Source organism: Rasamsonia emersonii (genome assembly GCF_000968595.1).
Source record: "Rasamsonia emersonii CBS 393.64 chromosome Unknown ctg1118621760002, whole genome shotgun sequence".
In the NCBI taxonomy this organism is placed as follows: domain Eukaryota; kingdom Fungi; phylum Ascomycota; class Eurotiomycetes; order Eurotiales; family Trichocomaceae; genus Rasamsonia; species Rasamsonia emersonii.
The window spans coordinates 71,242-97,909 of record NW_013563285.1 but is presented as its reverse complement, the minus strand read 5'-3'; the positions used below and the strand labels follow the sequence as shown (position 1 = coordinate 97,909).

General features: G+C 50.4%; 4 protein-coding genes across 4 annotated transcripts; 3 read left to right on the top strand and 1 right to left on the bottom strand.

Annotated features, from left to right (window-relative positions):
• Positions 1-6,401: 6,401 nt before the first annotated feature.
• Positions 6,402-8,406, top strand: T310_1750 (MFS multidrug transporter; the record flags this gene model as incomplete). Its single annotated transcript, XM_013475369.1, has 3 exons — positions 6,402-6,492; positions 6,647-7,556; positions 7,617-8,406. The coding sequence occupies 3 exons, from the start codon at positions 6,402-6,404 to the stop codon at positions 8,404-8,406; spliced, it is 1,791 nt and encodes a 596-aa protein (XP_013330823.1).
• A 2,888-nt stretch (positions 8,407-11,294) lies between these two features.
• On the top strand, positions 11,295-15,412 carry T310_1749 (C6 transcription factor (UaY); the record flags this gene model as incomplete). Its single annotated transcript, XM_013475368.1, has 4 exons — positions 11,295-11,415; positions 11,528-11,645; positions 11,683-11,696; positions 11,997-15,412. The coding sequence occupies 4 exons, from the start codon at positions 11,295-11,297 to the stop codon at positions 15,410-15,412; spliced, it is 3,669 nt and encodes a 1,222-aa protein (XP_013330822.1).
• A 676-nt stretch (positions 15,413-16,088) lies between these two features.
• On the top strand, positions 16,089-23,208 carry T310_1748 (Adenylosuccinate synthetase; the record flags this gene model as incomplete). The annotated part of the gene is made up of 9 exons (XM_013475367.1): positions 16,089-16,138; positions 16,630-17,089; positions 17,354-17,657; positions 17,861-18,364; positions 18,415-20,859; positions 21,120-21,168; positions 21,700-21,881; positions 21,971-22,422; positions 22,498-23,208. The coding sequence occupies 9 exons, from the start codon at positions 16,089-16,091 to the stop codon at positions 23,206-23,208; spliced, it is 5,157 nt and encodes a 1,718-aa protein (XP_013330821.1).
• Positions 23,209-24,533: 1,325 nt separating this feature from the next.
• On the bottom strand, positions 24,534-26,632 carry T310_1747 (DEAD box RNA helicase HelA; the record flags this gene model as incomplete). Its single annotated transcript, XM_013475366.1, has 2 exons — positions 24,534-26,139; positions 26,253-26,632. The coding sequence occupies 2 exons, from the start codon at positions 26,630-26,632 to the stop codon at positions 24,534-24,536; spliced, it is 1,986 nt and encodes a 661-aa protein (XP_013330820.1).
• Positions 26,633-26,668: the final 36 nt, after the last annotated feature.

Genomic DNA, 26,668 nt, shown 5'->3' with positions numbered 1-26,668 from the left:
GCACCATCTCGAAGCTTCTAGCTCGCTTCTAGCTCTGCAGGATTATCAGGATATGAATTGGATACTGTTCCAGTCAGACGGGCATGGATTCGCAGATTATTATCCTGATGATCTCCTTGAGGTGGAGCCCGATAGATGGTAACTATGTAGAGACTACGGAGTACTCCGTTGAGCCAGACCCATGATTCCCTCACTATTGAGTCAAATGGAGTCAACAAGTCTTTTTTTGTCGGGAATTATTTCTGCCTATCTGAGACCTCTTCACTGCTCTGTCTTGCTGCGGAGTTACCTTCCCGGCTGCTAAAGCGGTGTGCTCGACAATAATAATGCCGACGGGCCGACATCAGACGACATTCTCATCCAATATTAATTCCCCAGGTGTCTGGGTCGTGAAAATACGGAGTACGGTACAGAAAGCGCAGTTCCGGCGGGCCGGGTCCAGCTCTCATCATGTTTATGACTTGCAGAATTAAGAGGGGCCCATTATGCGTCTTCGTCGGTTCTAGAACATGACCCAGTCTGAGGGAACGAGTTCAGCAATCGTAGTCACGAAACTAGTCCAGCTGCATCGGTAGGTATGTACGTGTATGTATGTACAGTACAAATTACAAATGTCAAGTGGGTCGCAGCTTTACGCCGCACAATCAGGAAATAATATTTGTCAGATGCCTGAGAAACGTTCTTAACGGCGGGATAAGGACTCTTTACAGCTAACCCGTTACCATACTCCTTGCTGGAAAGACAACCGAAGATTCTGTCTGGGATACGTATCGTATACCTGATTGGAGCTCGTAAGTCTTGCCAAAAAAGAAAACAGCAGTCACAAGTATTAAAAATTTTTCTTTAAATGCAATTGGGGTGGAGATAAGCGCCAGGATAAGAATAATCAGGGCGCGTTTGGCAGTTCCGTAAATAATACACCTGCCACCAACCAATAATATGTCTGTACCTGAATACGTGATGAAATCCGCCTCGTTCACCGCTGGACGCAGACTTCCTTTCTACTCTGTATTCTAATCATGACTATTTCTCTTATATTTTGTTTATCCGCGGGTGGCAAACTGAGGATCGACTTCCAATTGGCCGCTTCTCAGCTTCCATTAACGGGGAGCGGTCATAAATTATAATAGTTATAATTATTAGGATTAATTCGGATTTGCGAAGGATCATCAAATGAAGCGACCTCAGGAATCCGAATTGGCGGATTGGGCCCATCCCCTGATCCGCGGAGGCCGTTTTATCTGGGCCGCGGCACCGGACTTCTGGTCCCGGAGAGTTAAAAAAACAGCATGGCCAGCAGGGATCCCTAAAAGGCGGAACGCCGGCGAGAGACCGGTCTGAGCCGGCGGGCGACTAAAGACAAAATCGAAACACTTTTCTTTCGCCTGCCAGGCGCGCGCGAAAGGCGGTCACTGCTGGTGTCCCCTGACTTTGAAGGCAACCCCACCCCCGGGACCGTTCCGGAGCGCCCAGACGGGGGGGAAAAGCCATCCGCCCGTCGTGTCGGTCCTGCACTAAAAAACAGGCTCCTCGGATGGCGGCGACAATGGGCCACGACCCTTTTTCTCGCCAGGCCTTCTCGCATGCTCATTTGTCCGGGGGAGTTGATGCCCAGTTACCGGTGACACCAGCCACAAGCTTCCCCCCCTGGGCGTTTCCTGGGACCAAAGACGGAGTCCCGGCTACACCGTACGGAGTATTAATAGACGATTTTATGGCTCTAATGCTGTACGCCAGGTTTGCACGCCAGTGCCATGACAATAATAGACCTGTCAACCTGGGCTTGTTGGTCAGCTGAAAAAAGCAGGGATCCGATCTCACTACTTTAGTACGGCTGAAGGCTACCAGTGTGTTTCGAAAGAGTCTTAGAGTACGGACTACGTGGACCAGGACGCGTCTATAGTCGTTTAAGTACGTCGAGACATAAAGTCTCACCAGTGTTCCTGTCAGCCTGGTCCCTCCACGACGTACTCCGTACCGAGGATTGGATGAGTCGGTGCACGTTGCCGTTGCCGGGTGTACAGGACAGTACTCCGGAGTATTCTATTCACAATGCCGCAAAGCTTATTGGTATACTCCGTACTTTGAAGTTTATAGACGCTGGCCAATGCGAAAACAAATAATGGTAACCCGGACAGGATACGCATGTTGTATGTAGCGCCTGAGTTAATAACGTTGCGTTTCTTTTTTCTTCTTTGTATTTCTTCTTTCGTCTCACCGAGTCACAGAGCAGCCGGCCACTGCCATGGCTGTGATCAAAGGGTTGCTGACTGAATTGGACGACACCGCCAGGATTCAATCAAGATGGATTGGTTAATTGTCTATCCGCTGTTTGACCGTGTCGTAGTAGATGTGGTCATGTGGCAACCGTTGCTGTCATTATTAACCTTGCCAATAGAGCTTGTGTAGCAGCATCGGTTGCTCGTCATGCAGTATTCTCAGGTGTACAAAATAATACTTCTTCATCCAGTCGGATGCGCAGGATATAGATTCGACAACAACAATAATCAAAACCCCTGGAAGATTTAATTAGCTGCCCATCGACTATTTGGATCATATGACCTTCAAAGTCCGAAACTTGGAGCTGCCTGATTACTACCTGGTTCCAGTAAGCTTGCGACAACCTGCAATGTGGGGGGTTACTATTCTTGCCCAATGTTTGACATATGTGTCAATATAGGACCGGGGACTCGGTGACCATGACAGCCGCCCGTGTTGAACGTGAGACAGCGGTGTATGTACGTCCGCGGTTTCGGGCAGGGGATCCGGATTGAAATCTCGGGCCAAAGGGCAAAAAAGAGTAAACAGGCAAACAGTCTATCGGTCAGTCCAACCGGGAAATTCATTGGCATTGGACGGTTCGTCAGAAGGCAACCGGACTCACGCTGTAGCAAGACGTCAGCCCAGTCCAAATTAAAACGCCGGATGCCCTGTATGACAGATTCATAGCAAAGAGGCTGAGGCGAAGTAAGTCCTACTGAGGCACGCGAGGCCCTTCTTTGTCAGGCAACCCATACTCTGTACTGCGTATCACTCCGTACATCGGAATCCATCAGTCCAACCGAGCTCGTGAGGATCTTGTTGTCTGCAGGTCTGGCAGGGATTGGTAATAGCCACACCGAATTGCGAGTCCACTGCGCGCTGATCGAGGCTGGTGGCTTGGAAGGAGCTGCTGATTCTGGCTGGGTTAGCACTTCGATGCTTCCCTGTAAGGGCGGTGCAGACTTACGGGCACGTCGTACTGTCGTACATGCTGTCTGCAAAGCTGTCGTTCTGACTTGTCCGGGTCCATGATACATCCCAGGATCAGCGCCCGGTTGCAGAAAGCGTTCCGGACTGTCGGGACCGAAATCTCACGGGATACAGAGACTAGGCATTGTGGAAGTGGCGTAGGAGTCTACTCTGTACGGAGCACTGTGGGGGAGTGGACTGATGTGCAGCAACTTACTCCGTACAGCAGGGCAATGGCAGCGTGACTTGCTCGTCGAGGACGCACCTGCCTACCAGGTCCGTCGCGTCTCTCCCATGTCGACCACCACGCAATCCCAGCCACTCCACAACACCGTCGCGTCGAACCCCTGTCGGAGATCAGAACGACACCGCTCGGTTGTTTGATGCTTGCTTTTTATTACATGTGGCGATCAGGAGGGATTCTCTGTGTTTGGTTGAGTGGGACCAGACAGGACAGCGTGGAGATAGACGCGATCACACTCCGTACATACGGGACTCGTGCTCGCAGTTGGATTGACACCTGGGTCGCCTCGCACAACTTCACCAAGGACTGGCTGACTGCCAAAACCGTTGGGAATCAGAGTGATTACGGATGACGTCTTTGATCAGCTAGTCTCGCAAAGCCCCAAATCCCAATAACGAGGACAGCTGATCCGCTTCGCCCATTTTTGCTGCCCAGCAGTGGGTCGCTGCGACTAAGAAACAAATGCGGCGCAGCAGACCCCTTCCATGAGGCTGGCGCTATTCCCCCCTGCCGGCCTATCAGGGCCCTGGACGCCCAGTTTGATATTGGGAACAACCCCATCACACGAGGCTAATCATTCCAGATCCTTGCTGACTCGCGTGGCTGTTCAAGATCTCTAGGCTTTAGCGGCGTTTTGACCTAATGCCAAAGGCTAGTCTCCACCATCGACGCTATTTGCTTAGGCTATCCAGACTGAAGGATCCCTAAGAGTTGGGCGGTTCGGGATGTGACGACTGGCAATCCCTCCAAAATGATTGCGTCCCCTTGGTGAACCTTGCCCTGGTCTACGGAGTAGCGCGACACTCTTCGGGGCTTTTTGCCCACCCTTCCAGCCAATGACGACCTGCAGACGATCTCTTCTGTCTTTTGATCCATCCCCCTTTGCTCTGTCGCAGCCTTCGCTCCGACAGTCGTCCACGCCGCTACAGTCTGGGATGTCGTTTTTGCGGTATGGACGCGGCTAAGCAACCTGTACAACGGTACGGATGTCCGGAACGTCGTCTCCGTCCGGTCCGTATGGTTCTTTTGCCTTGGTGGACCGTGGGACAGACAACAAAAACCAGATGGACTGGATCTTGCAACAATAGCGGAGTCCAAAAAAGGGCGGCATGAAAGCGTGCGATCGTCTATGCATACGTAATTAATTTCTTCTGTGCATGACAGGATCGAGAATCCCTCCTTCTTCGCATCGCAGAGATGTTCGTTGAGTACTGTATCTTTGGTGCCCAAACCCAAAATGGAAGGTCCGGAAAATAAATGACAACAATGGGGACTGCGGAGTGGTGATCATATCTGATTCTCAAATGGGCATCTGGAATGTGAGAGGGCGATTAAGCGTAACCGCCAACATCACAGGCTCACAACAATGGTATTACCCCGGTCAGGAAAACTCGTTACTCCAGCTGACGAATCGAACTCGTCTGGCTCGCCCTGCCTTGGCAGGACTTGTTTTTCTCCCAGGCCGTAAGGGGCTAACGGTCAACAGTAGCCTGGCCACGTCCTTCGGTGATTCGCGAATCGCCTGGAACCGACCTTCTGAGACGGAATCCGGCCCACTTTTCATGGTGATGACAGCTCTTCAAGTTTCAATAATTGTGTCGACCCATGTAATCGGAACACACTCACCGCATTTCTTCTTCTGTGACCAGACGTCATCAGACAGAAACTCACTACTTGCCTAGACCAGGTGCCTGTTCTTTCCTTTTGAATCTCTTGCCCTGCAGGCTCTAATTTCCGAGAACAACAAATTCATTCCATTACCGGGGAGGGGGGAGGCCAAAAAAAACGGTCTATTCCGCCTTTTCCAAAAATTCCCCGGTATGGTGGAGCACCAACGCTAGACAACAATGCCGTCTCAACTTAGATCTATCACCAAACCCGGCCTCCTGGGAAAGTCGAGGATCGCCTTACGCCACACTTAGCGCGCTTCTAGATGGCCCTAGCGAGAAGCTATCCCTGTTCCCCGGTGCCCGGGGCTCAGGTACATGGGTCTGCTGGTGGATTTGTTAGGCGTCGCTGGAACTGGGGCGGTGGGTTTCTTTGTTCATTGTTCCGACGATTCAATGAATCATCGATTACAGCGTCCTTTCGTACATACGTACGGAGTACAGAGGCAAGTCACTACTATCGTCAGACGTCACTAAGGTTTTGAGTTTTTTCTTTTCACTTCTTCGGGGTGGATTCAATGTTACTCATGCCGCCCTCTGCCGGTACCCGTGGTGCTGGCACCTTTCGCCTCCCCCTTTCTCAGCGTCCATCATCGTATTGCTCTGTTTGCAGCTTTCAGTTGGTTGAGAATTCTTCTGCAGCCTTGTTTCTTCTCCCCCACATCTCTGTAACACTGCTCAAAATGTGGGCCGCCTGATGCTTGTCCTGTACTTATTATAACTTACCTGTCACTGTCAGGCAAACAACATTAGCGTTGATCTCCAGCCTCAGTCCCATTTACAACCTGATCACATATTCCACCCGCTTTGGATGCTTCATTTAACTTTAAATCTTGCTCCCGTTCCACTTTAACTAGGACCGCAAGTCCTCGCATTTAACTTCTAGTTTTCTGGAAAGAGTCTCTTCCTTTTCAACACTACTTTCCCTGCCACGACTCTTCTTTACTACCCATATCTACGACTCTGGCTTCAGTGTTTTGTTTTTCTCTTTGGTTATCCTTATTCTCTACGAAGAAATCCAGTTGTTCGTTGACGTCCTGAATCTTTAATGACCTATACCCTACACTGAGTCAGAATAGAGCTTGCGGAGAAAAACCTCGATATCGCGCTGATTTTCCCTACCAGCTGTAGCTTCGATCTGCTTACGACAACAACTTGCATCCTCATCCGATTATATTTAAACCCTCCTAGGTCGTGGTATTTGAGAATATCGCTTTTATCACATCGAGAGCAGAATCTGCTCTACGGCAGCCTCCATCATGTTCTCATGGCGCTGGTGGCCAACCCGAGCCCTCCGAAGACTTGAAGATGACGAACCAGCATTTCCTATTCGGCAGCTCTTTGTCTTAGGTATGTTGGATCTCGTACTTTATGAAACTGGAGAGAATCCATGGTTGGCGCGTTGTCTTTCTTGTACTTTGCTTGCCAATCCTGCCCAAGAGCCGATTAGACGTTTCTCTCGTTTTCTTGGATGGATAACCGGACTCGACTGACGTTGATCAAGCTCTTGTCCGCATTTGTGAGCCGATTGCTTTCATGTCTATATTTCCATATGTCTACTACATGGTCGAGTCCTTTCACGTGACCGACAATGACCAAAAGATTGCTTTCTACGCCGGTATGATTACATCGTCCTTCACCTTTGCTGAGTTCAGCGCTGGCGTATTCTGGGGCCGAATGAGCGACAAGGTCGGACGCAAACCAGTGCTCATAATGGGTTTAATTGGCACGGCTATCAGCATGATTGTTTTCGGTTTCTCACCCAACCTGCCAACGGCGATGATTGCGCGCGCCCTTGGAGGACTGCTCAACGGAAACATCGGAGTCCTCCAGACTACTGTGGCCGAAATTGTCACCGTCAAGGAACATCAGCCACGCGCCTATTCGATCATGCCATTTGTCTGGTGTCTAGGATCAATCATTGGCCCAGCACTTGGTGGTGCTTTGGCTCAACCTTGCCAGAATTATCCCGGCCTTTGCCAGCCAGGTACCGTCTTTGATCGTTTCCCTTTCCTGCTTCCGAACCTGGTTTGCGTCGTTATCCTCATCCTTGGCATCACGATTGGCATTCTCTTCCTGGAAGAAACGCATGCAGAAAAGAAATATCGCCGCGATCCCGGCCTGGAGTTGGGTCGATGGCTGCTGAGCAAATTCTCAGCTGGTCATGAATGTTCTTCCAATGAAGAGGAAGCCGAGGCAAACCGCCAAGGAGACTACAGACCGTTAGAGGATGACTCTCCACCAGTCTATAGGAGTAGAGAGGGCACTCCTCGCCCCTCTTCGGTTGACGGCCCACGCTCTGATACGACAGGGGACGACATCGAGCAACAGTACACCCGCAAGGGTCTGAGTTTTGGCAAAGCATTCACCAGGCAGGTCATCTTCAACATCGTGGGCTATGGAATTCTAGCATAGTAAGTCTTCCCAGAATGGATCATTCTTCTCCTTCCAATCTAAACTGACTGTGGCCTCAGCCATAGCGTGTCATTTGATCAGTTGATGCCAGTCTTTCTCAGCACGCCCAAGTCTGATGATGCAGCGATTCTTCCGTTCAAGTTCACTGGAGGCTTGGCCTTGTCAACCAAGATGATCGGCTTCATGCTGGCAGTACAGGGCGTTTACTCAATGGTCGCACAACTGTGGCTTTTTCCCTTTGTCGTCCGGCATGTCGGCACCCTCCGAGCTTTCCGCTCTGTCTTGATGATTTGGCCGCCACTCTACTTTGCGGTTCCATATCTCATCCTGCTGCCCTCGAGTCTCCAGATTCCAGCTGCATACGTGGCTTTGCTGGGCAAAATTACGTTGCACGTGATTGCATTCCCTTCTAGCGCGATTCTGCTTGCCAATGCCGCTCCCTCATCGACGGTACTTGGATCGATAAATGGCGTGGCAGCTTCAACTGCCAGTTTGAGCCGAGCTTTGGGGCCGACGATCACCGGACTACTCCACTCGAAGGGGCTCGAGAGCGGTTACTCCGTTCTTGCATGGTGGGTATGCGGAGTCGTGTGCGTGATAGGCGCGATTGAGAGTTGCTTCATCGAGGAGGTGGAACCTCGGCGTCTCAATGCGACAGAGAAGCTCGACGCGGACGAACAGAAGCGAAATGGATCTCAGCGCCGGGGATCCTTGTTCACCCTCGGAGAAAGAAATACCATTCCTGAAGAGGAAGTAAGGTTGCTGTCATCTGCACGGTCGAGCTCGGATCTGGATTCCGAAATGTCTGATGTGAACTTGGCCATTGAACATGACTACGGCAAAGCCTAAAACGACAAACCTACGGGCAGGATGCGACATGTCACCCCTGCGAAACTATCGTTTCGCGCTAGTGTCTTCCTCTTGACTGTCCAATGACAAGTCGCTATTCGGTTTATTTGTTTCTTGCAACGCATCTTTTTGGGCTGTTCGGGTAACAGCTTCACGCGTGATTATTTTACGATTTGCGGCTTTCTTTTGATGGATCTCCTTGGAATACTCATTTTAATATCTATACATATCTTTCTTTTTTTTTCTATCGGCAGCCAAAACGATTCGGGAGTGTGGGTACAAGTTATAGAATGGATAAAGGGTCAAAACGCAAATTCGGGAGCATAAAGGCATATAGGGCAGATGGGTTATCAGGAATTCCTTCTGTGTTCGGCTTCTTTTTGTTTCGTGTTTGGCGCAAATCGTGTTATGCTGAGCATTCTACTTATTTGACTGTTGCATCGAACGAACAAAAATATTGGGTGGCTTTCTGATTTTTAGCGAGTTGTTTGAAAGGCTGATGCATTGTGTTTGAGTTCTACAGAAATCTCGAGTCTCACTTCTTGGACAAAGTCGATCATCAGTGGCATGGCCTACGCACCGACAATACCTAAGGAGTTCAGAACTTACTCTGTATGACTGGTTTCATTTCGATTTCTCTGTTCGGATTCTGAATATCTTTCGGTTCTTGTTTTAACTGGTTGTACATCATTTATTTAACTCAAGTTCAACTTTGCCATTAACTTGACGTGCTCTCTTCTTTTTTTATCTTTAGGTTCAGCTATCTTCTGGCAGGAACAGCTACCTTCTTGATGCCTGTTTGTTTACTAGTATGAGATTTGAGTTTTTGAAATACCAATCACTAGTCGGTTGCCCATCAGGGCTTGTTGGAATATCCCATTTTGGTGCACTTAGGCAATTCTCTCCGCTCAAAATAAATTGCAGCATTTTCCCAGATTAGCGCAGTGAGCCCATCCTAACAACATAACACTGCAACCTAAGAAGAAATAATATATTGCGAGGCGACCACTAAAACGGCGGATCAGCTGGATAGTTACTACAGTAGTATTACTGCACCATGGCTTATTTTAAATTGGGCTGGTCTTATTTCCTTTTGCCAGTGCAATGTGACGCAATGAATGCAAGAGCTGAACTATCGTTCAAGCAAAATAAATAAATAAATAAATAAATGCAGGCAAATCGAATGTATATGCAGCGTGCATGTGCCATGAAATCGACGTCTGTTATGTCGGATATTTGTCAACTGCCGCCGATCATCTTGTTCTTCTCCCCTTGTCCCTTTTATTACGGAGTATCCTTTTTTTTTCTTTTTCTGTTCACATGACCAGGTAGGTAGGTGCCTAATAATCACAACATTTTTTTTACCCCCCTGCTAAACATTTCTTGTTCGAAATAAGTAGACAAGTCTTTTTGCGAGGCTGAACTAGGGGAGTGGTGCCACGTCTGATTTTTCTTTTCTTTTTCGGTCAATGTCACCCTTTGGAGTTGGAAGTGGTCATGTGCCCAAGCGGGTCCGGATACTTACAATATACTATTACTTGGTGTCGTTTCAGGCAGCGTCACTGTCACACAGACAGGTTGCCTTTATTCAATACTAACAATGTATTGTATTGTATTGCAATAATTATTGCATCATAATGCAGACAGACAGACAAGAGGGGCAAAAAAGGCCCCTCCTTCTCTTCCTTTCACCGCCGTTACAGTTTATACAATCCATCTCGCAGGGTTTCTCTATGGAATGTATGTACTTAGGTACTACACAACAAATGACTGACTGCCTGACTGAGATGTGCAAATCAGATTTAATCCTTTTCTGCGCCATTTTTTTGCTGTCTTTTGTTGATGATCTTTATCCCCATATTGACTTTATGACACCTCTCATTTAATTGTGACATACGGTATTGGAACGAGTCATGACACATGCCATACTCCTGACAGGGCAGCATTTAGGCTTGAATAGAACTTTATTTGGTCATTAGTTTCAAGAAAGCACGAGCAGCAGCAGCGCTAACTGTGACGTCGGAAAGAACAAGGCTGGATGTTGTTTTGGATCTTTGACGGTACTGCATACCTTAGGCACCTAGGCACCTACATGGCTAGGCATGTAGTGCTACAGCATGAGAGGGGAGGTTTGAGCTTCTGTAGAGAGAGGTGATTGATCCGCCATTGTCTTTTTCTTTAGTTTGATTCTGACTTCTCCAGATCGTTCCATATACGTATTTTATTTCCAAAGGACTCTGAAAATGGTTAGATCGTTATAGAGATTTGATGCGATCGAGATCCGATTCGTTCCTCTTCCTAAAGAGAGGGAAAAAGATCTTAGTAATAAATAATAGGATAAGTAATGGTGAGTGACCTGTTCACTCTCTAGAACAACGTCAATTTCTCTCTATAATCACTCTATACAGGGGTTGATATAGACATCCTCCTTTCCATTTTTCTTTCTTTCCGTTCTCCGAAAGAGTAAACCGAAAAGGGGCAATGCAGAATTCCTCAAATCTTCACCAGCTCACCGAGTCCAGGTGTGCAGACTTTCATACGGAGTAGCGAACAGTAAGCATCCATCGCGTCTTTTGGTGTGGGGGTACCGTGCAATAATATCTCGATTCTGTTACAAACCTATACATAGTGTTGTCCAACTTGAACGAGGGCTTCGTCAACAAGAAAAACAAGTGAGATAAAGAGAGGAAAATACAAAACAAGTCCACGAGGCCGATCTGAAGTCAAGCTCAGCTTAGTTTGTCCATCGACGGTCGCCAAGCTGTCAACAGTCTTGACAGATGTTCCTGAGGACTGCTACGGTGTTCGAATGAAGATTGTTTCGAGGCTAAAAATGCCCCCAAGCTCTTATCTGCATCCAATCGCAGACCGCCAGCGATCGGGCCGAGATGGCTCCGAGCAGTGCTGGGTTCGCATCTCATTTCCCCCCGTTACCCGCGGCAATTCCGGTCGGCGAACCGCTCGCACGAGCTGCAACTTCGCTCGATCAGTTTGCTCTGGAGATCAATGGTGATGTCCCATTTCGATTATCTACTATTTTTTGAATCCAAAAGTTCAATTGCTCGTACCGTCTGAGTCCATGTTCGGCATTGCCCCTCACCTACTAGTAGTCTCGACCTAGATCACCAAGACCGGTCTCCACCGCCTATCGCCGGCGACAACCCCACAGCGAGCCCTATCGCTCATTGCTCGATCGCCGCTGGTCCGCCTGGTGTCCGCAGTCGTCCCTCGCCTTCAGAGTCAGTAATAGTGCGCACGAAATTGGAACATCTTCAGACGCTTCGCACATGGTAAGTTGTCTCACTCTCTGCATCTCTGTGGTGTTGGAGATCCTCTGGCGCTGACTTGCATGTTTTGCCAGTGATCCAGCTGGCGTATCGACAGATTTGATAGCTACTTGTAGCTGTCGTCTGACTCGTCCTGTTGCGTCCTCTGAAGCCTCGTCCTTTTAGACAAACACAGATCGCGCCCCGTTGAGAAATGCGCCGCTGATTTTGCCATCCGTTTTGATCGCCGCGAGCAGCCAAAGCGCATTTTACACGAACATGAGGGCCTGCATCGCCCAAGACTCTCCTAACCACACCGTACAGTTTTCGCGCGCGGCCTCGCCAGAGAGAGATGGTCCAACGGCTTCAATCTGCATCCCGAATACATAATGCTGAATTCTGCTCCTCCGCCTCCCTCGTCTCCTGGCTCCCTGGGAGTCAAGAGATCACATTCGCCTGACGAGTCCGTTTCCGTTCAATCCCATCCGTTGTTACCGTCTCTGCAGCCATCGTCCTCTGATGCGCCCGCAGCACAGCAGCACCAGGCTCAGACCAACGCCTTGCATTCCACGATGACCACGTTCTCCCCCCCGGCAACGGCTGCTGGCAACCTTCCCTCTGGCGGCACGGCTGCTTCCTCGTTTCGCAATGTTTCTGCCTGCAATCGTTGTCGCCTGCGCAAAAACCGTTGTGACCAGCGTCTGCCCCGTTGCCAGTCCTGCGAAAAGGCTGGCGTCCGCTGTGTTGGCTATGACCCCATTACCAAGCGAGAGATACCCCGGAGTTATGTCTATTTTCTAGAGTCTCGTGTCGCATACTTGGAGAAGCTGTTGACGGATAATGGCATTGAATTCAAACCGGCGACAGCTTTTGATGATGGAGATCAAGTCGAGGGAGGGGTCACGGAGAGCGCAAGGGCTCTAGTGACTATGTCGGGAGGTTCTGCTGGTAACGAGCCGTCAACCTCGAATGAGAGGCTTTCCAAGGCCGTGGCGGAGAGAGGGAAGGGCGATAATACAGCAGAGCAGCCGCTTTCCAGAGACGGTGGCGAGCGAGATGCGAACTCAAATGCGGACAGTGAGAGAAGCGATGAAGAACGACTAGATAAATTAGTGTCGAACATTGGCATGGTCTCCGTCCAGGGAACTTCTGATCCCAGATATCTGGGATCCACGTCGGGAATTTCTTTTGCCCGGTTGGTATTTGCGGCAGTAAAGAGTTCTGTTAATGGCAGTGGCTCTGACCGCAGCACTGTCCGCCCGAGTGAGCGTCAACCCCCAAACTCAGGTGGAAGCACCATGCGAGATTCGTTTTTCGGGCTCCAATCTCGGCCTTTGATGAAACAGGCAGCATTCCCAGATAGGGAACTTGCTGAGAGACTTGTCGAACTCTATTTTGAACATGCCAACCCCCAGATGCCGATTCTGCATCGGGGAGAGTTTATGGAGCTTCTTGACAGGACATATGCGACAGATGAGTCGAACCGATCTCCTCGAGATCTGTACCTTCTCAATATCGTTTTTGCTATCGGTGCTGGTATTATTTTTGAAGGAAAAAGCTCTGCAAAAGATGAACAAGAGCGCAAAGCACAAGAAAGTTTATTGTCAGAACCTTCGTCCAAGAAACAAAAACTGTCAAGTCATCAGTATCAGCCAGAGGAGTACCACGCATCTGCCGTAGTCCATCTAGAGGCTTTCCTAGGTTCTGCCCCGTCCAACGAAGGCTTTGGCGGTGGTCTAGAGGAATTGCAGGCGGTGCTCTTGCTGGCAAGTTTTGCTCTGCTTCGGCCGGTTGCTCCAGGTTTGTGGTATATTGTCGGTGTCGCCGTGCGGCTCGCGGTCGACTTGGGCCTTCACTACGAAGACGGAACTGGCATCGACTCTATTGGAGAAGAAGGCACCCTGGCGCATCTCAGAGCCGACGAGCAAGGCAAACCGAAGATTGATTCTCGCGAGCGTGGTCGTAGGGAATGGATTCGTGATCTCCGCAGACGTCTGTGGTGGTGCGTTTACAGCTTCGATCGTCTGGTCAGCACCTGCGTTGGTCGTCCGTTTGGGATCACGGATCAGGTCATCACGACGGAATTTCCATCCATGTTGGATGATCGATATATCACAAAAGCTGGCTTTCGGCCACCACCGAGGGAAGAACCCAGCTACAAACGAGTTTCTCACCACTATTTCAAGCTGCGGCTTTTGCAGTCGGAAATCCAACAAGTCCTTCAATATCAGCAGGCTCGCTTTGCACGACGGTTAGGGAAGAATAGCAAGAATTCATTTATGCACACCAAGCTGCCGTCTCCTTTCCTCTATCGATTCGACTCCTTTCGTTCGTGGCGAGAAGACGTTCATCGCAGACTGGTGGAGTGGAAAGACTCTGCTCCCACTCGCCAAGAAACGGGAGTGCAGTTTTCAGTAGAGTTTCTTGAGCTCAATTACTGGCAGGCTTTAATTATGCTATATCGGCAGAGCTTGACAGTCCCAGCTGCTCTGGCTGGGGAGCTGACTGCTACGGAGGACGTATCCAGTCCTCCGTTCTTCAATGTTGAAGAAAGCGAAGATGAAGACGAGATCTATCTTAAGCTCGCTGAAGCAGGCCAGAAAGTACTTAGAATCTATCGTCAGCTGCACCGCGTTCGACTAGTGAACTATACTTACTTGGCTACACATCATTTGTTCATGGCTGGTGAGAAATTCCGTGACTCGCTTAGGTTCTATACTGATTGGATTAGGGATATCGTTCCTGTATGCAATATGGCATTCTCCTGTTGTCCGAAGTCGATTAGTAAGTTGATGTGTCCAGATCGGGAAAAAGGACCAATCCCCGTGGCTGACCAGCCCCAGACGCTCGATGACGTGGATTTTACTGTTCTTGCTGCAACTTCGGTCCTAGGAGATTTGATGGAGAAGTGTCCTCCGGCGGAAGCTTGTCGAGACGCATTTGAGCGGATGAGTAGAGCCACCGTCCAAATGTGTCTATCGACAACAGGCTTTGGCTCTCAGGCCGATGCTGCTGGACCACGCCTTGGTGCGCCCCTTCGACTTTGGCCACCGGTGTCGCACTCAGGAAACTCGAAAGCCCAGAGAACGAGTCGGACGGAAAATCGGTCAAGTCAAATGTCCGTTGCGCAACGGCAGCACTCTCAACCACGTCACGCGCGGCCGCCTCCAAAGTTCGACATGAACCTTGAGGGCTTATTCACCGACCAGACACCTACGAGTCAGGATCTCCCAGCCGGCGGCAGGCGGCGATCGAACCGGAGTGAACAGTCTTCGTACCCAGTGCAACAAGCCGTGAGTCTTCAGCCCGAGCAGCCGCATGAGCAGTACGCATCGAATGTTCCATACATGCAACCGTACGGTGGTTATGACAGGTCTCCGCCCCAGCAGCAACAGTTTCTTTACGCAAACTCACCCCAGAGTATATCTTCAGGCGGTGCGCCCCAAGGCTACACCCCTCCACAAAACCCTGAGCAGGAGTCTCTCGCCCCTATCAGCCTGGATTTCCTCGACTTTGGCACAGGTTCTGGCCAAAATGCGGAGACCAGCTCCGATGGCAATCCTACTTTCAACTCCATGTCCATGCCTTCGTTTGGACAAGGCACTCAGGGCACTGGTCTCAACTTGGGGTTCGGTATGGAAGTCGATTACCAACATGACTGGAGCGAAGGAGGAGGCTATGACCTTTTCGACGGCTTTTTCTTTGGCGGATCTGGGTCCGGTGCCAATACCGGTGTCTAGTGTTTCCTTTAATATCCTCCCTAGTTTGGCCGGCTCTTTGCATCTTGGGTGAAGCTTTTTTTTTTGTCATTTTTGTATATATATAATGGTGGAGTATCCTGATATTTGAGCGAACCCGAAAAAAAAGTGCTTTTGTGTTCCTGGCATAATTGGATCCATTGATGATGACTTGAGATTACAGACATTGGATTCTTGGCTTTGGGAGTATTAATTATCCGGCATACTCCCCAGTGCACATGGACAGTTTCCGTCTGTATATACTGTGTTATATGAGAGTTGATGCCGAATCACTGTTTCTTTATGCTTTCTCCTGAACGGTTTCTGTCATGCTTTGATCCACATGAAGACCCTAGCCAACGATAAGAGATATTCTATATTTATTCCTAGAGAAAAATCAATACCCGCCGCGAAGAGGGTAGAATCTCCCTCAAATTCTTCCTGGATTTAAATCCACACTCATTCAGTGCTGTCTTTCATTCCCAATTCTGGAACTATGGCCGATTTGCATCCATACACGAAGCATTTGGTGATGAAGGGTTCGAGCTTGACTAATGCAGAATCCCGTCCAGTCCCCGTCTACCACGTCCTAAAACCGCTTACCCTACTTGCTTACCTACTGCATTAAGAAGCTTTATCGTCGTGTTTGAGCAAGCCTACGCAAAGCTTGCAGATAATTATGCCGGTTGTTGCGATTTGCGTTAAATGGACCAACCACATGCGGCCTGTGTACGTGCTGATTCCTCCGGAGTTCTCTTATCTCAAACCACCCCAGACGGATCAGATCCGGTTGTAGATCCGTGCTTCGTATCACTACTTCAGCGGCGTTCTTCAGTGTGTTTTTTTTACTATTTGCCCTGCTAATTGGGGAGTTGGTTGGGCATCAACGTGCAAGACACAGTAGTGCATAAGTAACTGCATCAAAACTTAAACATTGCGGAGCAAGACAAAGTATGCTAGTAATAGGAAAATAAATATCTAGTACTTGCGGGCTGGAGAATACACCGAGAGAGGTGGGCTTGGGCCAAGGAGAGCTGGAGATGCAGTTGTCAAGGCAGTGCAAACAATCCGGGGAGAGACTGCTGCTGTTTGCTTTGTTTTGACTGTTTTCTCGCCGAGGGCAGTTGAGCACATGAAAAGAGCGGAAAACGAATAAACACCGTATTGTCGGTGATCAGCGCCATCTTCAGATCGAAGAACCACTCTGCTTGTCTATTCAGGGCAAAGACCCAAGCTATCGCTCCCCCATCTTCTGATGTTGTCGTAGGACTCGTAGCTAGCCACAAATCACTACCGCGCGGACAACTCAGCTGCCTGCGCTACGGAGCTATCCACCACTCCCTTGTCCAACAGCGCCCCGCCGTCAGCTGCATCGTTGCCCTCCTTAGGCATCTGCCTCGGACACCTTTGACGGTTCTCTTCGTTCTGGAATCCGACAGGACACACGATTCACTGTCCAGAACCAAAGCTCCGCTTCGCTGCCTTTTTGTGGGCTTTCCTGACAAGTCGTGTTATCGCGGTCCGCTTTCCGCCTACCTTGCGCTGTCCCGTTCCCTTCGAACAGACCATGCCAGCGGGACGATCTGCTCTGCGTGCTGTACCTGCTTAGGGAATAGCTCTCTCTCGTGGCTCTGTGCTGGTCACTCTGAGGTGGAAGAAGCTACTTCGAGTGCAATACTGGTGAGCGTTGTTGATTGCTGGCTGCTCTCTTTTTCACCTCCGCTTCGGGCTTGTTACCGCACACCGGTCTCCTCGACCCTTGCATTCTACGCCTCACTTTGGTCTCTCCTCTGATACGTTTCTGTTTCCTCGTCGTTATCTGTAAGTAGAAGGGTGCCATTTCCCTTGAGCTCACCCTGTCCGCCTTGTCTTCCATCCATGAAGATGCTTTCAGCATGCCAGAAAGTGACCAGTTACTGACAACAATGTACCCATGAGCAGCAGCTGAGAGGAGTTACACCGCCCCAGATCCCCTGGAACAAGCAAGTCGTACCGGTATTCCTTCCACCGGTTTCTGAACTCCGCCCCGTTTCGAGGACGAATATTTCCGAGGAAACGACCAAGCAGATTTTTTTTTTGCCAGTTTTCTCGACCCGCAGGCTCACCATTTCGGAACATACTCCACACGCGACCGCCAGAGCTTCTCTTTCGAGTGAACAAGTGCTATGCCTGGTGGGAATTGTGCATGTTGAGCTGTACGCCCTTCCCTGCAGTGTTCGAAGGACGCTCCTAGAGCGCCCCCTTCGCTGTGAGGATGGTGAAAGCAGACGTGCGGAGAGACTATTATGCTGATCTGGGCGTCAGTCCCAGCGCAGATACAGATGAGATTAAGAAGCAGTTTCGGAAGTTAGGTGAGCTTGATTGGGTTGCCTGATGCTCTTTCTATTTCTTATATTGTCTCCAACCTCTGAATTTGGCGACAATGACTGATTGGTGATTACTTCGTCCCAGCTTTGAAGTATCATCCTGACCGAAACCCCGGACGGGAAGCCGAGTTCAACGCCAAGTTTCAGGCAATTCAGGCCGCGCATGAAATACTTAGTGATCCTCAGCAGCGATTGAAGTATGATACCGAGAGGCTCCGTGCTGGATATGGAAAGCTCTATGGTCCTCCCCAAAGCAATCAAAGCAATGGCACGCGACGAACGAACACTTCAAGCTATCCTTCTGCAGCTTCGGGGAAGGCCCCAACTGCAAAAGCAGCGTTTCCTCAACGTTCTTCGTACCAGGCGCCTCCTTCGACGGGCGCTCAAAGATATGCAAGCTATACAAAGACTGCTCCCCAACAACCATGGGAGAAGGTGTATGAGGCACAGACAAGAGCTGATGCGTTTCGCGGATTTCAGGAAATGAAGTCGGGCGCCAATGCTTCAGGCTGGTCTAAGTTTGATCCTCGGACTGGGAAACCTACTCAGCAACAAACTGGTAGAAGTACACCAACTGCCATGCCTGCGGGTAATGCGTCACGGATGAAGTCTGCGTATGAGCATGTCAACTCTAAACAGGCATCCCCTGGACCTTCACGCTCTCAGTCAGCCAAGAAAAACAGGGCTTTGCTCCAAGTAATCCAGGTGGCGATGAACCCATGGCACGAAATGTCTCTTCATATTCGAGTACGCCTCGAGCCGATAGGACTTCTGCATTTTTTGACAGCGTACCGTCGAAGAAGAGTCCAGTAGAGTCATCTCGGCCAGCCTCTCCTCAGGAGGACTATGCCATTCCGGAGTTTGAGAGAACAAGCACTCGCTACGCGACGACTGGTGGAGAAAAGACTTATTTTTCCAGCGCAGGGCTTGGCCGTTCCACTAGCATGCGTGACTCCTCTGGCAGTTCCAGAACTCGCCCCCGTACCAATCCTCCCAGTCCTACTTCTCCCCTGTCAGGTAGACACCACAGCGCCAGCCCCAAGCTGAAAACACACCGGGACCGGACATTTTCCTCCTCGACTAGTTCCAGCGATGTGGATGAGGACGAACGACCGCAGTCCAAGCCAAAGGCGATTCCTAAGAGTCGATTACGGCCAAACCAAAAGATCTCGGATTTCTACTCTCCAAAGGATTGGAACCCTGGATTCGGTGAGGACTCCTCAGGCAGAATGAACGCCCCTCAATTCCGGGACTACTTTCGTTCGTGGAATAGCTTTGGTTCATCCAGGCCGCACAGCTACGATGACTATGTGGACCGCAATTATACTGACAGTGAATGCCACAAAGGTTTTACGTACCGATCAGAGCATCCATTTCCTACCGCGGAGGCTGCCAAGTATGAGTTCCAGGAAAAGTCTGCACAAGACAAGGGAGAGAAGAAAACGTTTAACTTGTATGGCCCACCCCCCAAAACCGATACCCCTGTTTCACGACATAAATGGAGGCACCCTACCCCCAGGGCTGTTTCGGGTGACTTGCACCGTAACACAGGATCTGACCCCTCTTCCCTGGGCGTCAAGTCCCTGGCCACTTTACCAGTCACTAAGCGACTAAAAGTGTGCCATGATGTGGAATGTGCAGTCCCCGATTCGGAAGGGATCCTTGCTTCCATGAACCGAATCTATGTCCCTGCATTATCTTGCATATCTACATCTGGAGACCAGAAAGCTGACTCTGTCAACCGTCACAGCTTTGGAGAACCGGCGACGGACAAGACATTTGCTAATGGCGGCCCTAAAAGCAAGAGCCACGAACACCTGAACAAACGCTTCTCCGCCAGCGAATGGAATGGTGTCTTCCAAGGAGGTGACTTTTTCTCACCAACTACGTCAAGCAACGGCAAACGCAGCGGATCAAGCACGTCTCCGACGCGTGATCAGAGCACTACAAGACAGGATTCAGCTTCGCAACCCAATGCCACATCATTGAACGAAGATTCTTCAAAACAGCAAAAGCCAGCGCCGTTTGCACCAGGGAAGTTCTCTGCGGACGCGTGGGCCCAACAACTACAAAATAATACATGGGCAGTTCCACATACAGAGATTGGCAAACAGCAAACGAATCCTCGCTCTACGAGAAGCCCTAGAAAGCAGTCAAGATCTACAGCTAAACCAGCGACGCGCCCCCAGCAAGCCACTGTATCTTCTGAAGCGGAAGAAGAAGAGGCGACTATCTTCGAGACAAATAACCGTGGGTCTGCTGAAGCGACCGTTGGGACACCGGAAGCGATGGAGATCGATGAGGAGCCTCCGAATAAAGCACAAGCTCCGCCGGTCGATGGTGCTGCTGAGCCAGTAACGGCACGGGCAGAGTCCAATAAGTCAGCGTCGCAACCCAATGGGGCGAATAAGACAGGGTCCGGAGAAGCTACCGGCAACGGTGGAAAGGCCAATGGAGCAAAGAATGACTTGTTCAACTTGAAGAACCTAAACGACGTGTCTCCCTTTACTAGCACGAATAGTGCTGGCATCGATGACCTGAAAGACATTCAAGCCAACTTGCCCTTCGAGTCCCGCCCTAACAACCCGAATGTTGGCCGTCGCGTTGTCCGACCACGTGAGCTGAATCTTCCCAACCCGCCTAAGCGACCTCGTCGACCTGCAGTGGTTCCTGCTGGTAACGATCCGAGACAGATGGTGCTCCCACGGAAGGCATGGGAGCGCTATGTGGCAGAGATGAGTGCTTACATGCGGGAGTGGAATGAGTTCAATCGGTTGATGCTCAGGCATTTCAATGCCCGGCAGGAAGCGGTCGAGACTGGGCTTTCCCCTCAGTGGATCAGTGCGGTTGGGGATTCTACCCGACTGAACGTCAACGCAGAAGATGGCTCACGGGATGCAGATGCGGGAGAGGTGGACGACACTGACGACAACCTCGTTCCCGGAAAGCCCACCGGTGGATTTAACGCGTACCTCCGTGGTATTGAGGAGGATTTCAAGGTCCGTCAACATTGGGAGGTGTCATGGGAGCGGCATCGGGCTTGTATCTTGGAACTAGGCGAGCTGCGCGACTGGATCCGGAATGGTGGGAAGGTGGTCGCATGAGAAGTATCGTGACAGGCGGATAGACAGATGTTGCGGTTGCAGCATGGCAATGGAGTCAGGCGCATAGACGGATCAGAGGGGACATGTCTGTTGATATGTGACTTGATTCTGGACGGGCAGTTCTTGCATTTTTCTGGAGGTATTTTGCATACAGTTCTTGAGCCTGGTCTGTACTATAATACTACCTAGTGTGTATCTCATAATAATACCCCATTTCTTCTTGCTCATTTTATTCAATAGTATTTGTAGAATTTCCTTCGCAAGACCATGATTTATTTGATGCGATTCGGTATGTATGTCTTTTTCCGTTTTCTACCGCGGTCGGCCCTAGCCCTCGGCCCAAACCCTGAGCCCTGAAGGCATTCCGAAAACGGACAGAAGCCCTGGAAACCAACCCCGCGGCCGCCGAACCCCGCCGCGTCACGGAATGCGTAAAGACTTCCCTCCTGAATCGGAGCCCCGTCGACCGCTGCGTCACTTTTTTCTTTTTTTGGCTTGCCTCGCCAATTGACTCACATCGCCACCAGGGTTTGCGTGCGTGCAGGTCTGCGGAGTTAAGTCTCTGCATATCCTGGCATTGGTAGTGACTTTTTCTTGACTTTCTTTTTTCCTTTGGGTGATTATTATTACAACACATCCTTTTATCCGGAAACTACGGACGACGCGGCCAATTGGACGCGAAGCCGCATAGGACTTGATCTTTTCGCGGAAACGAGAACGACGTCGACGAAATCTGTCACAACAGAACTGGAGTGATTGGGACTGCGCGAAATATTTTTTTTCCCTTTGAACGCGAGATGGTAACCATAGTATTGGGCAGTCAATGGGGGGATGAAGGTACGGAAGAATCACGACAGACCTTTTTGCATGATGCTGTCGCTCTGTTTTTGGAACCTGTCGCGACTAATGGGTTTGTTTTCGCTGCTTCTACAGGCAAGGGGAAAATCACGGATCTACTCTCGCAGAATGCGACACTGTGCTGTCGCTCTGCTGGCGGCCATAGTGAATCACCCTGAGTATTCCCTCTTGATCGTTGCGCACGGACGGGACACAAGCGCTGACTTTCTCTCTTTTTTTCTGCCTATCGCAAGATGCCGGCCACACCATTGTTCATGACTCTGTGACCTACGATTTCCACATCCTTCCTTCGGGTCTCGTTTCCCCGACCTGTATCAATCTCATTGGCGCCGGCACGGTCGTCCACATTCCCAGCTTCTTCAAGGAATTGGCCGCGTTGGAGGAGAAGGGCCTCAAGGATGTGAGTAAGCGCGTTTTCATCTCCGACCGCGCACACGTCTGCTTCGATCTTCACTCCGTGGTCGACGGGCTTGAGGAGGCCAAACGTGGCGGGCGCAAGGTTGGGACGACAGGCAAGGGAATCGGCCCCTGCTACAGCGACAAGGCTGCCAGGAGAGGTGTTCGTGTGGGAGAGATTCTGGACGAAGAGCTCTTCGAGAGGAAGCTGAGGAACCTGGAGTCGATATACAAGAACCGCTTTGGAGAGCTGGCGTACGATGTCGAAGAGGAAATTGCGCGATTCAAGGTAGCTCACGGCTGAACTAATTAACCCTTGTCGCCTATTTTGTCTTGAGTGTCCTGCTAATTGCGTGATCTATAGGAATACCGCAAGATCTTGAAACCATTCATTGTCGACCAGCTTCCTTTCCTTCAGAAATACCAGCATGCCGCTGACACGATGCTCGTCGAGGGCGCCAACGCCCTCATGCTGGACCTGGATCATGGCACCTACCCGTTCGTTACGTCTTCCGCGACCGGTGTCGGCGGTGCCATCCAGGGCCTGTCGCTGAACCCGATGAGCATCAAGTCGATCATCGGGGTCGTCAAGGCCTACACCACTCGCGTCGGCTCCGGTCCGTTCCCGACCGAGCAGGAGAACGACATCGGCGACAAGCTGCAGTCTATTGGTAACGAATTCGGAGTCACGACTGGCCGTCGCCGACGCTGCGGGTGGCTCGACCTCGTCCTGCTGCGGTACTCGCACGCCATCAACCACTACACGGCTCTCAACCTGACCAAGCTGGACGTGCTGGACAGCTTTGACGAGATCAAGGTGGCCGTGGCCTACAAGCTGCCTGACGGGACGCGCGTGGAGAGCTCGTACCCGGGCGACGCCAACGTCCTCGAGAAAGTCGAAGTGGAGTACGTGACTCTGCCAGGCTGGAAGAGCAGCACGATGGGCGCCACGAAGTTCGAGGATCTCCCGGCCAACGCGCGCGCCTACGTCGAGTTCATCGAGCGGGAGATGGGCGTCCCGATCAAATGGATCGGCACTGGGCCGGCAAGAAGCCACATGATCATTCGGTCTTAGACTGACCAGCTATTTATTAGCAACTAGCCCAACCTCGCAACTTCTTCTTCTTATTTTACTACTCGCAAACCTCTCCGTCTGCCCGGCAGATCGATGGTCAGGTTAGGTAGATGAAAGAAAGAAAGAAAGAAAGACAGATAGACCAGAAGAAGAAAAAAAAAAGAGAGAGAGAGAGAGAAGGAAAGACAGGTCAGATCATAGACGCGGTGCGGTAGGTTTCAGTCAGACACGGGTTGGCTTATTTTGTTTTATTTATTTTCGGTTCTCTCTCAATTCAATTCAGTCACACATAAATCACAGTTTGCATACAAATGCATATCGTTGTCATTATGATATGTATCGTCGTCGTTGTCGTCGTCATGGAAATGGAATGAACAAACAAGCGAACAAATATGATTTACTCGAACCATCGAACTTGGTATAGATTGTCTAGACTGATAGAGAGTAGAATAGTAGGTACCTTCCTGGATCAGTATGAATAAAGAAAGGGGAGATAGTATTATCGATCGATCTATTATTTATCCAGACAAACAAAAGAAAGAAAGAAAATACAAAGAAACACGAGGGGGAAAAAGGAAAAAAAACAATCCCTTTCATCCATCATTGCCATCATCCCTTTTAAAACCCTTCCTTTTTCCCGTACACTTTTTTTTTTCACTTTTTGCCCTTGATTTGATTTTTGACTTGAGCTGCCCTGATAGGATGGAGATATTTGCTCATAATAATACATGTTTTCTTTTTTTCCTCTTCCGAAAGTAAAATCAAAAACATATCAAGGGCGCCCTCACCCCCAAGATAGACACACACAGAGTCATGATGCCCGCAGTCTATTCTACAGTACAGACAAGAAGATCCCACACAGACACAAAAAATATAGATAATACAACAATATTATCATATCCTGTCATGGCAGGGGATGATCATGAATGTTCGTTCTATCCACTGGTTTCCAGATGGACAAACAATAGATAGATAGGGTTATGAAAACAAAAGGTTGGTGTCTGTGTGATCCCAGAGACTACCGTATAGCGCAGAAACAGATAAAAAAAAGATCAAGGTAGTAACGACAAGGTCGAATGGGACAGTATCGGTATCAGTATCAGTAGCGACTCATCGAATGCAAAAAAGGGTGGAAGAAAAATCCATAATCAGATCCTCACGAAGAACGCCGGCCCATGGATGATGATGGTGATGGTGACATGACCGCAAGAGATCAGCATCAATTCGTTGAGATTCCAAATACCAGAACGGATTTTGGTTGATTATCAGGTTCCGCCCAGAGACGCGTCGGTCCGGATGGTCATTCTATTGATAGTCATATCGTACTAATGGTGCTCGGAACGGGCATTGCGATCTGACTCGTAATTGCCATCGAGATTGAATCCGTAACGGCCAGTGCCATCGAACTGCTGGCGGTCGTTGTTATCGTTGCGGTCGTTGAATCTATGACGGCGCGTGAAATCATCGGAGTTGTAACGCCGCCGCTCTCTAATCTTTTTCATCCACTTGGGCGGTAGTACGTTCAAGCCTTCTATATTGTGAATACCTCTTCTCTTGGCCCAATTGGGATCGACCGCCGGCGGTCTAGACAAGCCCCATCCATTGATAGCCAGGTTGTTGAGAGTGCGGATTATGTCTCTCTTGCTATCAAAGGTTTGTCTCAACACGCTAATCTGGCCCTTGTAGGACTCCGCCTTGAAGTCGTACGGGACCCGCTTCATGGCTGCCTTAAGTTGTGAGAATATTTCGGCGACCGGGGCAGGCAGCTCTTTGTTCTCTCCGGCCATGTTGACAGTGGCGGTTTGGAGGGACGTCATATCTTTGGAAATAGGTAGATCGTGGGTTTTGCTGCTGAAGTGATCGTACTCAAGATCGTGCAGAAGGACCCAGCCTTCGCCTTTCTTGTTCGCTCGTGCAGTCCGTCCGAGACGATGGATGTACGCCTCCCTCGTCAGGGGAGCCCCAATCTGAATGACATGGGTGACCTCTGGGAAGTCCATACCTCGGGCGGTGACGTCGGAAGAGAACAGGATGGCAGAGCGGGCCCAGCGGAAAGACTGCGAGCTCCTTTTCCTCCGGGATTGGGTCAGTTTGGAATGAATTTGATAGATCTCAGTGTCCTCCAGAGGGTGAGGACTGCTGTACTCCGTCGGATCCAAGCACAACGCCCGGAAGGCCTCGTACCAGAATTCGACATCGGCCGTGGAGTTGAGGTAGACGATAGCTTTGAAAGGTCGCAGGCTAGAATCCTGCTGCGCCTGACGTTTGTAGTTCTTCACAAGTTCAAGCACGGCGGGCAGAGCATTTTCCAACCCGCGAAGAAAGACAGCCTTCTGGGGAACAGTAAGATGGGTGGGCACTTCGTCCTCCTGGATCGTTTTGATAAATTTGAAATCTGGTTTCATGGTTCTGCGGACCATGCCCATCACCTCCGCGGGAACAGTAGCAGAGAACATGAGAGTCTGTCGGTCCACCTTCATGGGATCCGGGAGGTAACGCTGGAGCTCCTCGATATCAGGTGCGAATCCCTGGTCCAGCAGGCGATCGGCTTCGTCTAGCACCAATGCACTCAGCCTGGGGGCGCTGACGCCGCTGTTTGGGTCGGAGAGGATATCCTTCAGGCGACCGGGGGTTCCGACAAGGAGGTGACAGCCCTGCTGTTGGATCCGTAGTAATCCTTCTTTTTTCTTCGTACCACCCACTGCGGTTTGGACAACCACTCCTGTCGACGACGCAACCTTGACGGCCTCAACAGCGATCTGTTCGGCAAGTTCCCGAGTCGGCGAGACGATAATGGCACGGATATCCGAGGCATGAGCCTGGAGTCCACCACCCCTACGCTTCTGCAGGCTGCTGTCGCGAAGGATATTCTGCAGGACAGGGACTAAGAAGGCAAGAGTCTTGCCGGTACCGGTTTTGGCCTGGGCCAAGCTACAAGACAGTTTACAGGATTAGCTCATGATCAATGGGTTGAACGACATATCAGTTTCGTGCAATACGGCTGGCCTTAGAAGGCCGATGTGGGAGAAGGTCAGGGGGCTTACACGTCGACCCCCTTGAGCGTCTCAGTGATGCTCATGCTCTGAACATCGGTCATGGTCGTGATGTTCATTTTCTGCGTAATGGAATAGATGATTCTCTCGTTGACAAGGCCCCTGTCTGCCAACTCCTGAAATTGAGTGATCCGTTGCTCGCTGGCGTCCGCGCCAGCGGCCTCTTGGACGGGCTGCGCGGCGGCCGACCCGGCATTTCTCAAGTATGGAGAGAAACAAAAGGACCGCACTTGGAGGGGCGTAGAGATGGAAGCAGACGGCCGTTGCCATCTCGCCAGCAGAGAAGTCGTTTTGAACGGCTGGATCGAGCGAGGCGTGCAGACTCGCAGAGCCTGCGCGACGGCAGGTCCTCGACGGACGGCGCTCAACATCTTGACAAGACAGAGGCTATTGGGGCTTCAAGGGGA